Source organism: Dipodomys merriami, unplaced genomic scaffold, assembly GCF_024711535.1.
Source record: "Dipodomys merriami isolate MVZ:Mamm:240054 unplaced genomic scaffold, mDipMer1.0.p SCAF_19, whole genome shotgun sequence".
In the NCBI taxonomy this organism is placed as follows: domain Eukaryota; kingdom Metazoa; phylum Chordata; class Mammalia; order Rodentia; family Heteromyidae; genus Dipodomys; species Dipodomys merriami.
In genome coordinates this window covers 31,694,683-31,711,080 of record NW_027203270.1, presented here as the reverse complement: position 1 = coordinate 31,711,080, position 16,398 = coordinate 31,694,683, and the positions used below count along the sequence as shown (strand labels likewise).

General features: G+C 52.0%; 1 protein-coding gene across 2 annotated transcripts in view; it reads right to left on the bottom strand.

Moving 5' to 3' along the window:
• Positions 1-9,027, bottom strand: part of Itga3 (integrin subunit alpha 3) — a 32,987-nt gene extending 23,960 nt beyond the window's left edge. The window contains exons 1-3 of one of the 2 annotated variants that reach the window (XM_070028324.1): positions 8,404-9,027; positions 1,228-1,355; positions 875-954 (exon numbers count right to left, since the gene is read on the bottom strand). In XM_070028324.1, coding sequence (XP_069884425.1) covers positions 875-954; positions 1,228-1,355; positions 8,404-8,606 — 411 coding nt within the window. In that variant the 5' untranslated portion in view covers positions 8,607-9,027. The remainder of the gene's footprint in view (positions 1-874; positions 955-1,227; positions 1,356-8,403) is intronic. The other variant, XM_070028325.1, reaches the window with a different exon arrangement.
• Positions 9,028-16,398: the final 7,371 nt, after the last annotated feature.

Genomic DNA, 16,398 nt, shown 5'->3' with positions numbered 1-16,398 from the left:
AAGAAAGAAAGAAAGAAAGAAAGAAAGAAAGAAAGAAGGAAGGAAGGAAGGAAGGAAGGAAGGAAGGAAGGAAGGAAGGAAGAAAGAAAGAAAGAAAGAAAGAAAGAAAGAAAGAAAGAAAGAAAGAAAGAAAGAAAGAAAGAAAGCACGGGTAGCTCACACCTGTAGTCCTAGCTATTCAGAAGGCTGAGATCTGAGGGTTGCAGTTTGACCCAGCCTGGGCAGGAAAGTGTGTGAGACTCTTACCTCCAATGAATCACTAGAAAACCAGAAGTGGAGCTGTGGCTCAAAGTAACAGAGCACTAGCCTTGAGCAAAAGAGTTTAAATACAGTGTCCAGACCCTGAGTTCAAGCCACATGACTGCCCCCCCAAAAAAAAGACTGTCTTCAGGAGGTGACAAATAACAGGAGGGAGTAGCCCCCAAAACCAAAGCCAGGCAAGCCAGGGTCGGCAGGGCTGTGCAGGGCTGGGCCTCTTCCGGCAGCCAGCCTCCCAGGAAGGCGTGCCAACCAGCACCCAGCCGCCCGGGGCCTTTTCTGCCCTTTCCTCCTCCAAGTTCCCTCTGCTCTTTCCCACGAGTGGTTGGGTATCCCATGAGGGAACTGGGAGGAAGCGAGTTGATTCACACAGGACCCAGGCCATGCCCAGCCTTGACAGAGTACAGATACCACCCCTCCCAGGCATGCAGGGAGAAGGGGTCGATACAGGCCTGTGGAGACACAGCCGCAGAGCAGAAAGACCACAGCACAGACACATACACATAGGATCCTTGCTGGTCTCTGTTGAACCACCTCCTCCTCCCCCACACCAGGCTACCCCTGCAAGATCAAGAGAGCTGGGGGGTGGGGAGTTGCTGGGTGAGCGTTCACGTACCAGGACTCGACCTGCAGGACCTTGGCTGGCCACAGTCACCCCTAGCCACATGTCCTCAATAATGTGACGGTCAGGATCACCTGTGAGCATGGAGGGATTCATGAGTCAGGGCATCTCAGCACATATTCCAGTGCCCCAAGCCTCTAGAGGGCAGGAGTGCGCCCTCTAAGACCCTCTGTCCCAGTGTAGGGAGCCCTCTTGTAATCTCTGCCAACCCCACAGGCCCCTACTCTCCTCCAGGATCCCCTCTTCCCAGCTGTAATTAGAGCCTTACATCTCTTCCAGGTCACTCTCTCAGTGCCCCATTTGACCAGGCCTCTATCCCACACTGCTCCCCAGCCCCTTCCCCTCACTTTTCTCTGTGATGTCCATCCGTTCACAGTCATCCTTGAGGGCAGTGAGGGGGCACAGGTACACAGCACCGGTCCGGTTAGTATAGCCATCGGGCACAGCAAGATCCTGGGGGGCACCAGCCAGAAGTCTGGGGAAAGAGAGGAAGGTAGATGGGCCAGACTCTCCACAGCTCACTTGGATTAACTTGCTATTCAACCCACATTTACTGAGCTTTATTTCTGTGTCCAGGCTTCGGGGTTGAAACATAAATGGATGGACCCCTAGCATCTGCCCTCCAGGAGAGGCCAGTATAGGGGAAGGCAGGCCAAGAAATGGACAGGCCCAGTACTAGTCTCATGAGAAAGACAAAAGCATGGAGCTAACCAGTCCTGATTCAGGAGAGGCCTGCAGAAGAGGTGCCTAGGCCTGTATCTGAGGATGATAACAAATAGGGTGGAGAACTTTAGGCAAAGGTACAGCATGTACAGGGATCAAGAAGCAGCATGATTCAGGGAGCAGGTCTTCATACAGCTGACACCCAAGAACATGGGGATTGCAGGAGGCTTTGAAGGAGCCACAGCGGATCTGAGGCTAAGGATTGTGTCTGGATTTTCAAATGCTTTTGGCCTCTAGATGAAGGCAGACTGGAAGAGGGCAAGATGGAAAGAATCCTGGTACTGGGTTCAAATTCTGATCACAGGAATAGGTTGTCTAGAGTGGAGTCCTTCCTCTTACAGACTTAGATCGAGAAGGCTGGGGCCCCTAAGAGAGCTGGGTGATGTCCACACCCCCTACACCCTCACTCCCACTGGATACCTGATACTTTGGACAACACATGGCTCAAAAGTAAAGTTCTCAAAGCCCAGTACCAGTGGCTCACGCCTCTAATCCTAGCTACTCAGGAGGCTGAGATCTGAGGATCACAGTTCAAAGCCAGCCCAAGCAGGAAAGTCCATAAGACTTTTATCTCCAATAAACCACCAGAAAACCAGAAGTGGCTCAAATGAGCTGAAGAGCTGAGAGACAATGCCCAGGCCCAGAGTTCAAGCCCCACTACCAAAAAACGAAAAAGTAAAAGTAAAAGTTCCCAGTGAGTGAGGATGAGCAGGGACTAGAATCCATGTTTGGGGACAATGACACTAAGTTCCTACAATGGTGTTTAGGGCCTGGCCACCAATAAAGTACTGATGATACCAGAAAAACTGGAGCAGGAAGGGTGGAGGTAAGAGTATCAGGGACAGTCCCTGAACCATCCCATCAGAAACCCCTGGAATATCTGTGAAAGAGGATAATTTCTCAACTCCACCCCAGGCCAAATAGAGCTAATAGGGTACACCCCAGTTCAAGAACCCCAGTTCTCCCAAGCTACCTTCTTTCCAAATCACCTTCCTGCCAGAACCCCTTCCTCAGTCCTGAGGGCTCAGCCTCCTGGATGGGCAGGTACCTCCGGGATGTCCTTTCCTTTAGCCCTAGCAACGCCATGGCTCTGAGACTCCCGGCTCAGAACCTGGCCTTGGGCTTCCTGCCAGTATGGAAACAGAGCAACACCACAATGCCACGCCTGCAGCCTTGCCTGGGACCTGTGAGTAAGGGTGGCAGGGAGTGGGGTAGGGCAGGGCCTGGGCATGCTGGGACCTGGGGTACCTCCGCCCACTGGGAGTCAGGAATGCACTGCCCGGGGGTTCTGGGAAGGGGTGGGACCGGTAGACACCTCACCATTTAGACCTCCCCTGGGGAAATAAATGTTCCTAGGAGGAGAAAAATACTGTGAGCACCACAGGAGGTAGCCAGGCCCTGTTAGTCACCTCCTGCCAGGCTGGAGGGTCCTCCAAGGCTGACCACCAGTGGACAACTGCCACCTAGCATGCCAGGTGGCATGGGCCCTGACAAAGTAGCATCTCCTACGGGGCACAGTAGACTATTTCTAGGGTTGCTTCTGCCTCCAACGCAATTTCCTTTCCTTTTCTGAGCCTTGAATGTCTCTTCTGTAAAATGGGAACAGAAGCTGCCCTGCCAGCCATCCAGGCTGTTATTGGAATAAATGGATTCATTCAGTAAAAGGGCTTTCTAACTACAGTCAGGGCCCAGAGGAACGCTGCTGCTCAGGTTTCTTGTGGCTAGTGCTGGCCCTGGCCTGAGCAAGACTCCCTCCAAGGACCCAGAAATTTCTGCCCCAACAGGTTAGACAGAGAGCAGATGGAAGAGGATAGATTACTGCCGTGGTTAGGGAGCAGGGGAAGAATATAAGTAGGACTTCCATAGCCTGAGGAGATCCCGCAATCACCATGGGGGGAGGGGGAGGGGAATACCGGTGGCTATTCATATTAGGGTGGGAATGCTGAATTAGCTAGCTGGAGGTGGAGGTTGGGGTAGAAGGTCCCACCGTGAAGAGATGTAGATTTCAGGGGGTGAAGGAGACCCTGGAGTTGCCCTCCAGTATCCTGCCCACACTGTCAGGTAAGAGGTACCTGAGGAGTGGGGGGTGGTCTTCATGCCTTCCAGCTCTGGGCCTCAGCTAGGAGCAACTGCAAGACCCTCTCCTCCTAGCTTCCTGAGGTACTGAGCAGAGCCAAGCACTAATGGCAATCAAAACTGAAACAAATCCTCAAAGCACCTATAATGCTCCCGCCCTTGCCCAGAGCCTTGTGCCCATGGATGGAGATGGGGCAGGGCTAGTGCCCTAATCCCAACTCCACATCCAGGCCTTCCCTCTTCAGAGATTCCACAGGGAACACCCCCACATACACACATACCCCCTAGAGTATTTTTAGCTCCTACTTGGCCCACTTAGAGGCCCTGTAAGGCCCTCTGGCTCCTAGCCCAGGATCCAATGAGTCTACAGTCAGAAGCTTGCGCGGATTCGGGGAAGGAGGGTGAGCAGAGGGTCAGGCCCAGCTTCCTGCAGTCACAGTCAGGTGTGTGTTATTCACAAACCAGAGATTAGGAGATTCAAGTAGTGGGAGGGGACCCTACTATTATGTAAATTAATGTAACCAATATGCAAATGAGCATCTCCCCTCGCTAACCTGCTGCTGGGTCTTTAGTTCTTTTTCCAAAAGCTGACCACCACTGAATTGGACAAATGGGAGAAGAGATGAGGGATGCCTAGATGGGGCTCTTGGGCCAAGGAAGGCAGGAGAAGGGACCTCTCCTCTCCTGTAGCTAGGCACAGAGCCCACCTGGAGGTGGAGGGGATGGGCAAAATGACTGATGACGGGCTCTAAAACTGCCAGCTCCTCACCCTTGCATTTGGCCAGCCAGAAAGGCTCTCCTGGTCTCTGGGAAAAGCTCTTCCTTGCCCTGCCCCAGGGCTCCTCCTGGACAGTTCAACGCTAATGGAATAGCAGAGTAGAAAGCAGCAGCAAAATGATAGGAAAAGGCTGGGGAATGGGGCCCTGGAGAGAGTTCAGGGCACCAGGCTGGCTGACCCCCAAAAAGCAAAAAGCCCCAGGGGATGGTGGGGTCGGGTGATGCTCAAAGAAGAAGTCTGTTTCCCACTTTCATCTCAGCGAGGTATGGAGTGGTTCCCGTGAGGATTCCCCTCACAAGACCTTACTCCTGCTCCCCTCCCATGCCAGGCCAGGAAGAGGAGGAGATTTGCTCCAACCCGGGGGTGGGGGTGGGAGTTCAGTTCTTGGATGCCTGGATACCAGCTCTGTGCCAGCCCTGCTGCCTGAATTAGCCACCTCCCCAGAGGCAGCTCCTATGGCGGCCAAAACTGTAGCCCTCATCATCCTCCCTACTCCTTCTTGGGCTGCCCACCCAGCCCCCTCTTCCCCTGGGGACTCAGCCTTAGAACCAGAGCAACAAGAGAAGGACAGGGGGAAAAGGCTTTGGTAGAACCTCTGATATGAAGAATAAGGTTGTTTTCCTCCTTTCTTCTCCCTTTAGTATTAGCTGTTTAGTATTCTTTCCATATTTGACCTTCAAGGGCATTGTGTCATCGAATCTCAGTGCCCCATATTGCAATGCATACCCATGTCTTCCTTGAGCTCTGACCAAGCCCCTTTTGCTACTGCTTTTTCTGCAAAGTAAGCCTTCTCTACCTCCTACCATTTTAGCCCCTTGGCCTAGACTGGTCATGGCAAGAGCCACAAGAAAAGGATTCACTGCAATGTAGGCCTTCCACCTGCAGCCCCAGCTGCTGGCACAAGCCATGAAGGCTGCCAGGCACCCACCCTGTCCAGGGAGCACCTTTCCGAAGGGCTCTCCTACCTCAGGCATGACCTCATTTCCATGAGCCACAGCTACTTCTGTGCCAGGCTTCCCAGACATCCTCAATTGCAGGCAAGGATGAAAGGGAGAAGGAAGCCCTCCTGGTCTACAAGGTCAGACCAGGAAGAAAGGACTGAGCAGGTGCAGGGGGTGTGGTCAGTAACCTCTCCCATGGCAATAGTCTGCCTCTCTCCAAGAGGCCCTTCGGCCCCAAAGCATGCAGTCCTCCCTGCTTCTCACTCGCTTCCAGAGACTGAGAGTTTGAGGCCTGGGTTGTGAGTAGGGAACCCCAATCCAGAGATGAAAGTAATAGCACAGCAGAGAGTATCCACCTTGCATTTTTAACCATTTCTAAGGCACAGTCTTCTTTGAGAACACCAAAGCTATGTTCTCCCTCCCTCTGCCCCCCGCCGAACACACAAATAAACAATTTTATGGTTACTTTTAGGGGTCCCTGCCTATCCTGAAAATATCCTGCAAACTCCAGATCAGGTACCTACTCAGGGACTTGGAGGATCACAGAATACCAGGCTACAGCTTGACTTACTAATTCCCTAGAGCTGTGTACACAGACAGCTGCTCACATCTGGCTACTCAGCCGGTTGCAGCGAAGCCCAGCTGGTGCAGCTGGCTCTCCCAAAGGGCCAGGGGGCCAGACTCAGTGAAGTGAGAAGATAAGCAAGATACAGAAGCACTCCTGGGCAAGACTGAAGATAGCCAATGAGGGGATACCACAGAAATTCTGTCTAGAACCACCTGCTCTCAGAAGGTCCCTCGTTTTAGCACCTCTCTCCTTTTTGTTTGAGTAGGGTCCCTGGAAGGAGGTACATCACATCCTGGTCTCAGCCTGAGAACCTTCCAATGCTCCTTGGAGAAGTAGGCACACACAGAGCCCTTTCCATACACTATCTCATTAAAGCCCTACCAACATCCAGTCAAGACCTGTTGTACCCAGGTGAGGGGTGCACACCTGCAATCCTAGCACTCTAGACGCAGAGGCAGGAGGTGTTTGAGGCCAGTCTAGGCTCATAACAAGATCCTGTCTCAAAGAAAAAGAACAGAAACAGCAACAAAAAGGACTGTTGTTTCCCTTGCCTGGACATGGAAGGGTACCTAAGCTCAGGTATCAAGGACATTTCCAAGATTGGACACTGGCAATGGGAATGGCTAAGCCTCTTCCCCCTCCATAATGCCAAGTTGCTTCTCATTCTCATAGGCCCCCGAAGACAGGAATGAATGTATAAGTCCAGGTTCTATCTCTTGCGGGGGGGGGGGGGGGGGGAGGGGGGAAGGAGGGAGGTGGAGACCTGGAAAGAAGCTAGCAGACTGGGGGAGGGATTGCAGATTAAAAAAAAAAAAAAAACTCTTTCTAGTCTGATCTCCTTTCTAGTGAGTTACTTTATGTCCAGAAGATTCCCCATTGAAACATTTGAAAACTGTGTACTGAACTAGGATAGAAAAGAAACTCACACCCAGGATTGTCTATCTAGAAACACACACCCAGGATTGTCTATCAGGTCCTGTGAAAATATAAAGGTTGGCCAAAGCCAGCCCACAGCTGTTGGGCCAAGGTGAGAAGGGTGTGGTGACCCTCCCTTCTGCAGAAAAGTCAGATGGAGTGGAGACTAAGTCCCGGCAGGTAAACTGGACAGGGGCTGGGCTAGCAAAGCAGGGCCCAAGGCTGAAGTAGTTTGGACTTTAAACATTCCAGACTTCCTCAGGTTTCTGCAGGCCCCAGTCAGAGCAGGAAAAGTTTACAACACACCCTTAACCTGACCATGGTCTTCAAGTTCAGTGAAGTCAGAGGCCAGGGAGGGGCAGATGACTGGCATGGCACCCAATGAAAGAAGCGGAAGGTGCTTGTCCTAACTACTGTCGGTCCTGGGAGAGCTCACCTCTTCCATCTCCCCCCCTCCCCCAGCTGCCAGCCTCAGCATACTGAACACATACAGAGAAACCTCTGGTGGACATGGTCGTCTGGGGTATGGGAAGGGGCAGGCAGCTGGGTGCCATCTTTCCCCTCCTCCCCTCCGCCTAGCTTTTCCTGCACCTTCTCCTAGCCGTTCTTATGAAGGAGAGCAGAAGCAAGAGAAAAAAACAACAACAACAATAACAAAACCAACAACACTATTTCCCTCTTCAAACCAAAACAAACACACTCAGAGTCAACATGAATCTGTGGAATGCAGCAAAGATGTCTGGTGGGAGAGAGAGCCGCTGCTGCTTGGGGGTGGGCGATGGAGACCAAGTCCCTGAGGGCTGCGCTTCCTCTGTCCCCTACTGTCCTTTCCTCTAAGGGTTAGAGGGAGGGGGAGAGAGAGAGAGAGACAGAGAGACAGAGACAGGGAGAGACAGAGACAGAGAGGAGAGAGAGGAAGAGAGAGAGAAAGAGAGAGAAAGAGAGAGAGAGAGAGAGAACACCTTTGGAGAACTCCAAAATGCCCAGACTCCCGCAATCACCCCACTCCACCACGCCAAGCACTTAAGAAGCCGTCCAGTCTCATTCTGCGGAGGGTGTGGCTGAAGTGGCCACAGACTAAATATGAGGTGTAATGGACTTAAATGCATACGCTCGCAGCTTCTGCCCGGGTAGAGGGTCTGAGAGATGTTGTTTATCTGGCAGTTCGTTCCAGCTAGCGGCCCCCGGTGAGAGAAGAGGCGAATGCTAGATCCTGGGTTCACCGGGTGCTCAGGCAACTGAGACCTCCCCTCCCTACCCCACCCCACTTCCGCTGGCAGGAGAGATCTCAAAGAGCCCAGCCGCAGGCGTCTGACAGGTCCTGGTCGGGTCAGTACTTGCCGATGCCAAGCCCCGGCAGTCAATCGGAGGGGGCCGCCTGGGTACCCGCCCTCCGGGTACCCGTCCTGGCCCTCACCAGGGCCAGCCGCAGCAGGCCTGGAAGCCAGCGGGGCCCAGGACTCCGGCGCCCCAGCACACACCCTCTCTCCCACTTCACCCCTCCCCAGCCAGCCTGACTTACAGGTAGCGCTGCTGCCGCTCCGTCTGCCGATGGAGGGCGACCGAGTAACCGAAGAGGCTCTTCGGATTCCCGGCCTTCACCACCAGGAATCGGGTGTCCAGGTTGAAGGCGCAGGCTACCCGGCCGCCGGCAGCCACCATCAAAGCCAGCGCGCAGAGCATGGGGCGCGGGGCGCGGGGCGCGCGGCGGGGGCCGGGGCCCATGGCTGAGAGCCGGAGCTCGCCCGCGCCCGGGCCACGCCGGGGAGGGCGCCGAGCCCCGAGGGGTGATGACCGGTTCACCTGCTCCGGGCTGCGCCTGAGGACACCCAAGCTCCTGCAGGGCTGATCAGTTTCTCCTCTCTCCCCACCCCCTAGTCCAGGTCGGGTCCACCTCTACTCTGGGTCTGCGGCCTCCGATCCCCTAAGCCAAGGTCCGGGAGTGGATTTTCTCGCCTGTCCCGCAGCCGGATCACCGTACCCCGCCTCGTGTTCCCCCCTGCTGGTCCTGGCCGCGCCCCCTCGGCCGCGCTACCCGCCAGGGATCCCGACTAAGCGGCGGATCTGAGCAGGCAGACCGGTAGACCGCAAGGAGGAGGGGAAGGAGAGGTTCCCCTCCCCACCCCACCCCCGCCGCCCGGGCGCGCGCCCCGCCTCCCCACGCCCAACCCCGCACCTCCCCACCTTGCGCGCCCAGCCCGAACTCCGCTTTCCTTCCGGGGAAAGAGAAAAGGTCCCGGGCTGGGCCGCCGCCTCTTAAAGGGGCAGCATCGCCCCTCCCTCCTCATCCTTCCTACCCCGGCTCCGCCCTCACCCCCAGACACCTGTCGAGATACCCTAAAGGCTTGAATTTCTTCTCCCCGCCTCCTCCTGCTTCTCTCGGAGAGCTTGTCCTCCCCAGCAAGATGGATAGCATGGGTGAGGTTGGGGGTGGGATCTGTTCAGCCGAGTTTTGTTTTTTGCTTTTTTTTTTTTTTTCTTGTTTTCCTGCGGCTGCTACTACTGCCGGAAAGCCGGTTCCCGGTGCGGTCACCATCCATCCCGGCTGGACACACCCGGTGTGGGAGCTTAGGAGAAGCGGAGTCCGCGAGCGCGAGTGCGCGCGCCGGACCTCCGCAGCGCTGGGAGTCCCTCAGAAGTGGCTGGAAATCTCTGGGCGATTTTTCCTCTCACTCAGCCCCTTCCCAGTCTTAGTGAAGATTTAATTCTCCTGCTCACCACCCACACCCATCCAGATCCGAGCTGGGACTGACTCCTCAACAAACCCAGACCGATAGTTAGAGGTGTGTAATAACCACACGTCACTAACTGTAATTAGCAAAGGACAACATTTCCCCTAAGGGATGAGACTTGTGGCGCTGAGCTGGGCTCGGACTGCACCCTTTTCTCATCCACTTCTGCCTGTCCGCAGCAGAATCCCAGGGGGGGTCTTCTCTCCCTCCCAGGCCCTGATGAGTTTTTGGAGACTGGGCCCAGACGCCAGTCCTTGAAAGGTGCATAAATGCACCGAGCAAGGTGAAGTGTGGGGGCGCAGACGACTCAAACTGAAAGAAAACTTCAAAGGGCACTGCATAATTGGAGTCTAACTCAGATTTCCCTTATTGCAGCACACGAACCTCTTTGCCCCTGGACATATTATCTACAGGTTCTCTTAAGAAGAAAACCATCATTTATTAAACACATACTAAGTGCTTTACAAATATTAAATCCTAACATCAATTGTAGAGTAGTCATCTCTTTTAGGATGGGGAAATTGAGGCTCAGAGAAGTTAAGCCACTTGGCTAAAGCCACAAAGTGAGGATTTTAATCCTGTGTTATCTAACCATGGAGTCCTTAATCATAGAGGCTAATATTTTTTTTTCTTTTTGTGCCAATCCTGGGGCATCAGCTGAGTGTAGTGTCTGAGCTTTTCTGCTCAAGCTTAATGACTGGAGCCACACCTCCACTTTCCAGCTTTTTTAGTGCTTAATTGGAGATGAGAATCACAGGAACTTTCCTGTCCAGGCTGGCTTGGAACCTTGATCCTCAGATCTCAGCCTCCTGAGGAGCTAGGATTATAGGTATGAGCCATCAGCACCCAGCTTGCTAATAATTATCTTTTTTTTTGGGGGGGGGGTCCGGTCGTGGGGCCTGAACTCTGGGCCTGGGTGCTGTCCCTCACCTCTTCAGCTCAAGGCTAGTGCTCTACCACTTGAGCCAAAGCGCCACTTCCGGCTTTTTTCTTTTTTCTTATGTGGTGCTGAGGAATCAAACCCAGGGGCCTCAGGCATGCAAGGCAAGTGCTCTACCACTGAGCCACCTTCCCAGCCCTAATAATTATCTTTTGAACAACACTTCAGGCAAATCCTGATGCTTGGTGAGACCTGAAGTTTGTACAATTTGGCATTCTCTTTAAGGAATAAAATAAAGAATTATTGGGGCCGTGCACCTGTGGCTCACACCTAAAATCCCTAGCTTCTCAGGAGGCTGAAATCTGAGGATTGCAGTTCAAAGCCAGCCTGGGCAGGAAAGTCCATGAGATGCTTATCTCCAATAAACCACTAGAAAACTGGAAGTGGTGCTGTGGCTCAAGCAGTAGAGCACTCACCTTAAGCTGAGGAGCACAGGGACAGAACCCAGGTTCAGAGTTCAAGCCCTACAACCACCACCACCAACAACAAAGAATTATTAGGATGGGGCTGTTCCTTTGGGAATTGCCCTTAGTACTGGCTTTGCTTCCTCCTCCCATTTGTGGGGCTTTTTTTTTTTTTTTTTTTTTTGGTCATGGGGCTCAAACTCTGGGCTTGGACGCTGTCCCTGTGCTCTTCAGCTCAGTGAGCACTCTACCACGTAAGGTAGCCATGAGCCACCTGCGCCAGGCAGGCATAATTCTAAAAAGAAATCTCACCTAAAGGAACTAAGCGCTAAATATTTCTTCAGAACCTAGAGTGTCTGGTACCCTCCTTACTCTGTAAGTAGGGCATATCAACTAGCCTGAAGCATGTAAATTGCTGTATGGTTTAACTTGTAGGAACTTGATAGATCTGTTTAAAGAAAATTCAAGACTTAGTCCCAGGAGTTCAAGGTGAATTGTGATGTTTCAATCAGAGGAAAAAGGAAGAGACATATGCCCCAAATAAGACCCTACTCAGCATATATTCTTCCTGTCCTCTTGTACCTCTTTTCCCTCCTTATAGAAGTCCTCCCTGTAAAAGTCCTTTATAGCCCAGAGACCCTGAAGGGGGAAGGCAGCTCATATAATCCTAGCGCCAAGATCTGAGGCTCTCCATTCAAAGCTATCTCCTATAGAAAAGTCTGTGAGACTCTTATTTCCAATTAACCACCAATAAGCTGGAAGTGGAGGTGTGGCTCAAGTGGTAGAGCACCAGCCTTGAGTGCAAAAGCTAAGAGAACAGGCACACACACAAACAGTCCTTTATGCCTCCTCCTCCCCACCAACCTCCCAATTGAAACATTCCTGATTCCTTCCTACCGTCTTGGTCTCCTGAATATTGACTTTTTTTCCCCCTATGGAGCTCAGATTGGCCTCTGAATATTGGCTTTTGAGCAGCAAGTAGCATAGACCATAATCCAGTAACATTAAGAGCATAAGATTAGATAGAATCAGAGCCTAGGAAGGCAATCCAGCCTGACTTGACAATTTACAAATTGTGGCATGTGCAGACTGATTTCATCCTTCAGGCTTCCAGTGAGGTCAAGATTATCATCTTCATTTGCCTGATGAAGGATCTAAGTAAGCCTCAGGAGGTTGCCTGGATGTCCAAGGCTGTGCAGTATGATTTATAGGAGGGAGGCTGAAATAGGACTGGACCACTGACCACAGCTGTGTCTTTAAGAGACAAACTCTAGGCAGATGTTGTTCAGACACACACCTAAACAAAAGCAGCTGTGATAACAGTTCTCTCTGTAGCGTTTGGGGAGAGGACACTTGTCCCTGGCTGCCCTTAGAACAGCACTTGTTTCTGAGCTGTGGCTCCCAAAGTTATTCAGCCGCTCAAGGTCTGCCTTGGGGTCCAGAGCCACCAATGTATGTGATCAGGAGACATCTGGGGTCAAGGAACAGGAAGCTGGGCAAAAGTTGGACAATCCTTTGCCCTCTTGGTAGCTCCAGGGTCCTCCATAAGACAGCCAGATCCAGGAGGGCAGGGGTTCAGAATGGACACTTGGTGAGGAGACAGGTTCCTACCCAAAATAGCTTTGAGTGCTGTGATGACACATGGGCGCCATGCCAGGCCTTATCTCTTTGGCCATCCCAAACAGGAATTACCAGCATGTCCGATTGGGAGACTGGGGAGAGGAAAGGGATGAGGGATGGCTTTTCCAGTCCAGGGGAGTGTCCACAGGGAATGTAGGAGCCAGAGCTGAGCCACTGTTAAGTGGGAGGGCCCAGCTAAGGAATGTGGGGGAGAGGGCCTGAGGGTGGAAGATGTGGAGACTGCAGGGTTTGAGCCAAAGAGCTGGAGAAACAGAAATCCCAAGTTCCTGCTCCAGGCTGAAATCCATTGCTAAAAGCCATATGATCATGCGCAGCCTCATCTCATCCTGAGGACTTTATCACTGTCATCACTTTGCTGCAGACAATGGACCCACCTAGAAACCCAGGCTAAGAAACAAAGGCACGCCAGTAGTCAGTAACAGTGAAAGGAGAGGCTCAACTTTGGCCGTCCCTCTTCCCCTAATTCCCAAGCTGATAAGAAAACCTGGTGGTGTGTTCTTTGGCATCTAGGGTTGGGGGGAGATTCATGAGCCCCTTTCTCCCATGATTGCTCAGCCACAACCACAAAATATTAAACTCAGGCCAACCTCCTTCCTGGCTCTCTAGAGTCATTTGGGAGCTGTTGTCTTCAGAGACTACGATGGTATAAATAAATGTTAAGCCTTTTCTTTTCCCTGGTGGAGTATGCATGTCATCATCTTAATACCCAAACAAAACTTGTTATGGGGGCCCCGGGCTTCTGCAGGTGATCAAAACTATGTATTCCCAGGGAGGATTCCAAGAGGAGGAGGAGGAGAAGGAGGAGGAGGTCAGAGACAAGGGGAATAGACAAGACTGGGCTGGGGAGCCTTAGAGAGAAGAAAGACAGGGCCCTGTTTGGGGTGAAGTTTTTCCCAGCTGGATCAGTGACAATGTATTCCATAAAGATGGCTTCAGTTCATGGAGTGCTTGTTTGCCCCAGTGAGGGAAATGTAGTCCCAGGGAGCTGATGAAGGTATTACAAGAGCACTCCAGGGTGCGCGATGGCCAGAGTGGGCCTCTTTTTTTTTTTTTTTTTTTGTCGGTCGTGGGGCTTGAACTCTGGGCCTGGGAGCTGTCCCTCAGCTCTTCAGCTCAAGGCGAGCGCTCTACCACTTGAGCTACAGTGCCACTTCCGGTTTTCTGGTGGTTTATTGGAGATAGGAGTCTCATGGTCTCTCCTGCCCGGGCTGGCTTTGAACCGTGATCCTCAGATCTCAGCCTCCTAAGTAGCTAGGATTACAGGCGTGAGCCACCAGCGCCCGGCCAGAGTGGGCCTCTTACACTCAGTGCAGGCTCTGTTGGTTTCTTACCTTAGATAAGTTATCTCTGGCTCCTCGGTTCCCCTTCGGTGAAATGAGAAGTTCGGAGAGAAGCCCTCTTTAGGTGCCAATCAAATGAAAAAGCTGCAGAAAACCCTCCTTATGCTTCGATCACCATCTGGTGTGGTTCAAGCTTCCCGTATCTGTTGAACTAAGTGGGTCAAATGCTAAGACTCAGGTTTTTAGCTCTGACTTTTATTGAAAATGTAAATTACTGGGAGAGAAGGAAGGAAGAAGGGAGGGAGGGAGGGAGGGAGGAGCAGCTAAGCATGAATGGGTTTATCAGATTTTCTTCTCCACTGACCCAAATGCAGCCTAGCCCCAGACACTTCCCAGGTTCAGCATCCCTAGGCTTAGAGACCTACCAGTCACCAGGTCAGAGTCCCCTCCCCACTCAGGGATATCGGGAATGAGTAAGGCCTCTTCCAAGAAGCTGGAGTTTCTTCTGGGCTTCACATTTTGGACACTCAAATTTAAAAGGTTAAATTCACATCATCTTGTGCTTTAGAGTAGACAAGAGAGCTGTCAGAAAGAACATTCTGGCCTGGCGCTGTTGACTCATACCTGTAATCTTAACTACTTAGGATCTCCATTTGAAGCCAGCCTGGGCAGAAAAGTCACCATGTACTTTTAACTACCAAAAACAAAACAAGTAGAGGTGTGGCTCAAGTGGTAGAGCACCAACCTTAAATGGAAAAAGAAAAAAACGAAGCAAGAGTGTGAAGCCTTGAGTTCAAGCTGTAATCACACACACACACACACACACAAGGGTGGGGTGGTGGGGAGAAGAGAAAAGAAAAGAAATAAAAGAACATTCAGGTTGCAGCATGAACTTGACATTGTCAGGACAAACAGGGAGAGAGGCCAGGCAAGGGGCACTGCCATAACTGGGGCCAGGGGTGAGGTGGGCTGAGTGGAGCAGGGGTGAGGGAGTGTGCGTGAGTCAGAAAGCCCTTCAGCTGATTTGACTTAGACTGCAGGAACAACCATAGTGAGGGGCTGGGATGCGGGAAGGGAAGCACAGAGGGCTTCTGGTCATTAATGGGCAACAGCCCCTTTGGACTTGGTGAATAAGCCCTAAACATCAGAAACTTCCTACCAGCTGACCCCTCTGTCTCTTTCCAGGGTCCCTTCCTACTGCCAAGGTCCTACTTACACTTACCTGGCCAGTTCTCAGCTCCTGATTCAAGGGGGCTCTGCAGCATTCTTTATTCAAGTCAAAGTGGTTCCTTTGGGGGGGGCAGGTTTAGGGTCTTAACTTTCTTGGGAGAAGCCTCCTCCTCCTCTCCCTTCCCCTTCCCCTTCCCCCCTCCATCTCCCTCCCCCACCTCCTCCCTCTCATCCTCCTCCTGCTCCTCTTCCTCCTCCTTGTTACTGTTATTGTTAGTGGTCTGTGGCTTGAACTCTGGGCCTGGGTGCTGTCCCTAAACTCTTCAGCTCAAGTCTAGCATTCTACCACTTTGAGCCACAATGCCACTTCCAGCTTTCTGGTGGTTAATTGGAGATAAGAGTTTCATGGAGCAGGGCGCTGGTGACTCACACCTACAATCCTAGCTACTCAGGAGGCTGAGATCTAAGGATTGCGGTTCAAAGCCAGCCCATGCAGGAAAGTCTGTGAAACTCTTATCTCCAATAAACAACCAGAAAACGAAGTGGTGCTATAGCTCAAATGGCAAAGCACTAGCCTTGAGCTGAAGAGCTGAGGGACAGCAACCAACCAAGGAGTTCAAGCCCCATGACCAACAACAATAACAAAAAAAAGAGTTTCATGGACTTTGCTGCCTGGGCTGGCTTTGAATCATGGTCCTCAGATCTCAGCCTCCTGAGTAGCTAGGATTATAGGTGTGAGCCACAGCGGGTAGAGAGCTCCTTCATGAATATTAATGATACACATGTCTATGCATGTTGTCTCTTATGCATTCACACCTGTTTGCTATGTGGTATGTCTCTGAATATTTTGTCATTATGGAGAGTCAATATTTACTGAGCACCTCCCATGGACCAGCACTGTATGTATGTTACCTTCTAATAACTTCAGGAGGCAGAAATGTTTTCCAGTGTATAGTTGGAAATACTGAGAAGCCCAAGGTGCACGAAGTGTGAGCATTTCCCCTGATGAGGCTGGCACCAACCCTCAGGGCTGATTCCACATTTCTGTCCTTTCCTCCAAAGTGGGTGCCTCAGGGACTGAGTTTGAGAAGTATGTATGTCCATTTGCCAGCAGCCTTGTCCAGTGGGCAGGGCCAGTAAGGCCCTAGGGAGTAACTGGGTGAATAGATGACAGTGGCTTGTGCTTTGGTCTGGGCAATTCATTAGAGGCCAAGGTCATAAAGAATTACCAATTGCTGAGGTGGGGGAGGGGGGGCTGGCTAAGGCTTGAACTCAGAGCTTGGGCCCTGTCCCTGACTTTCTTTTGCTCAAGGCTAGTGCTCTACCACTTAGACTCAGCACCACTTCCTG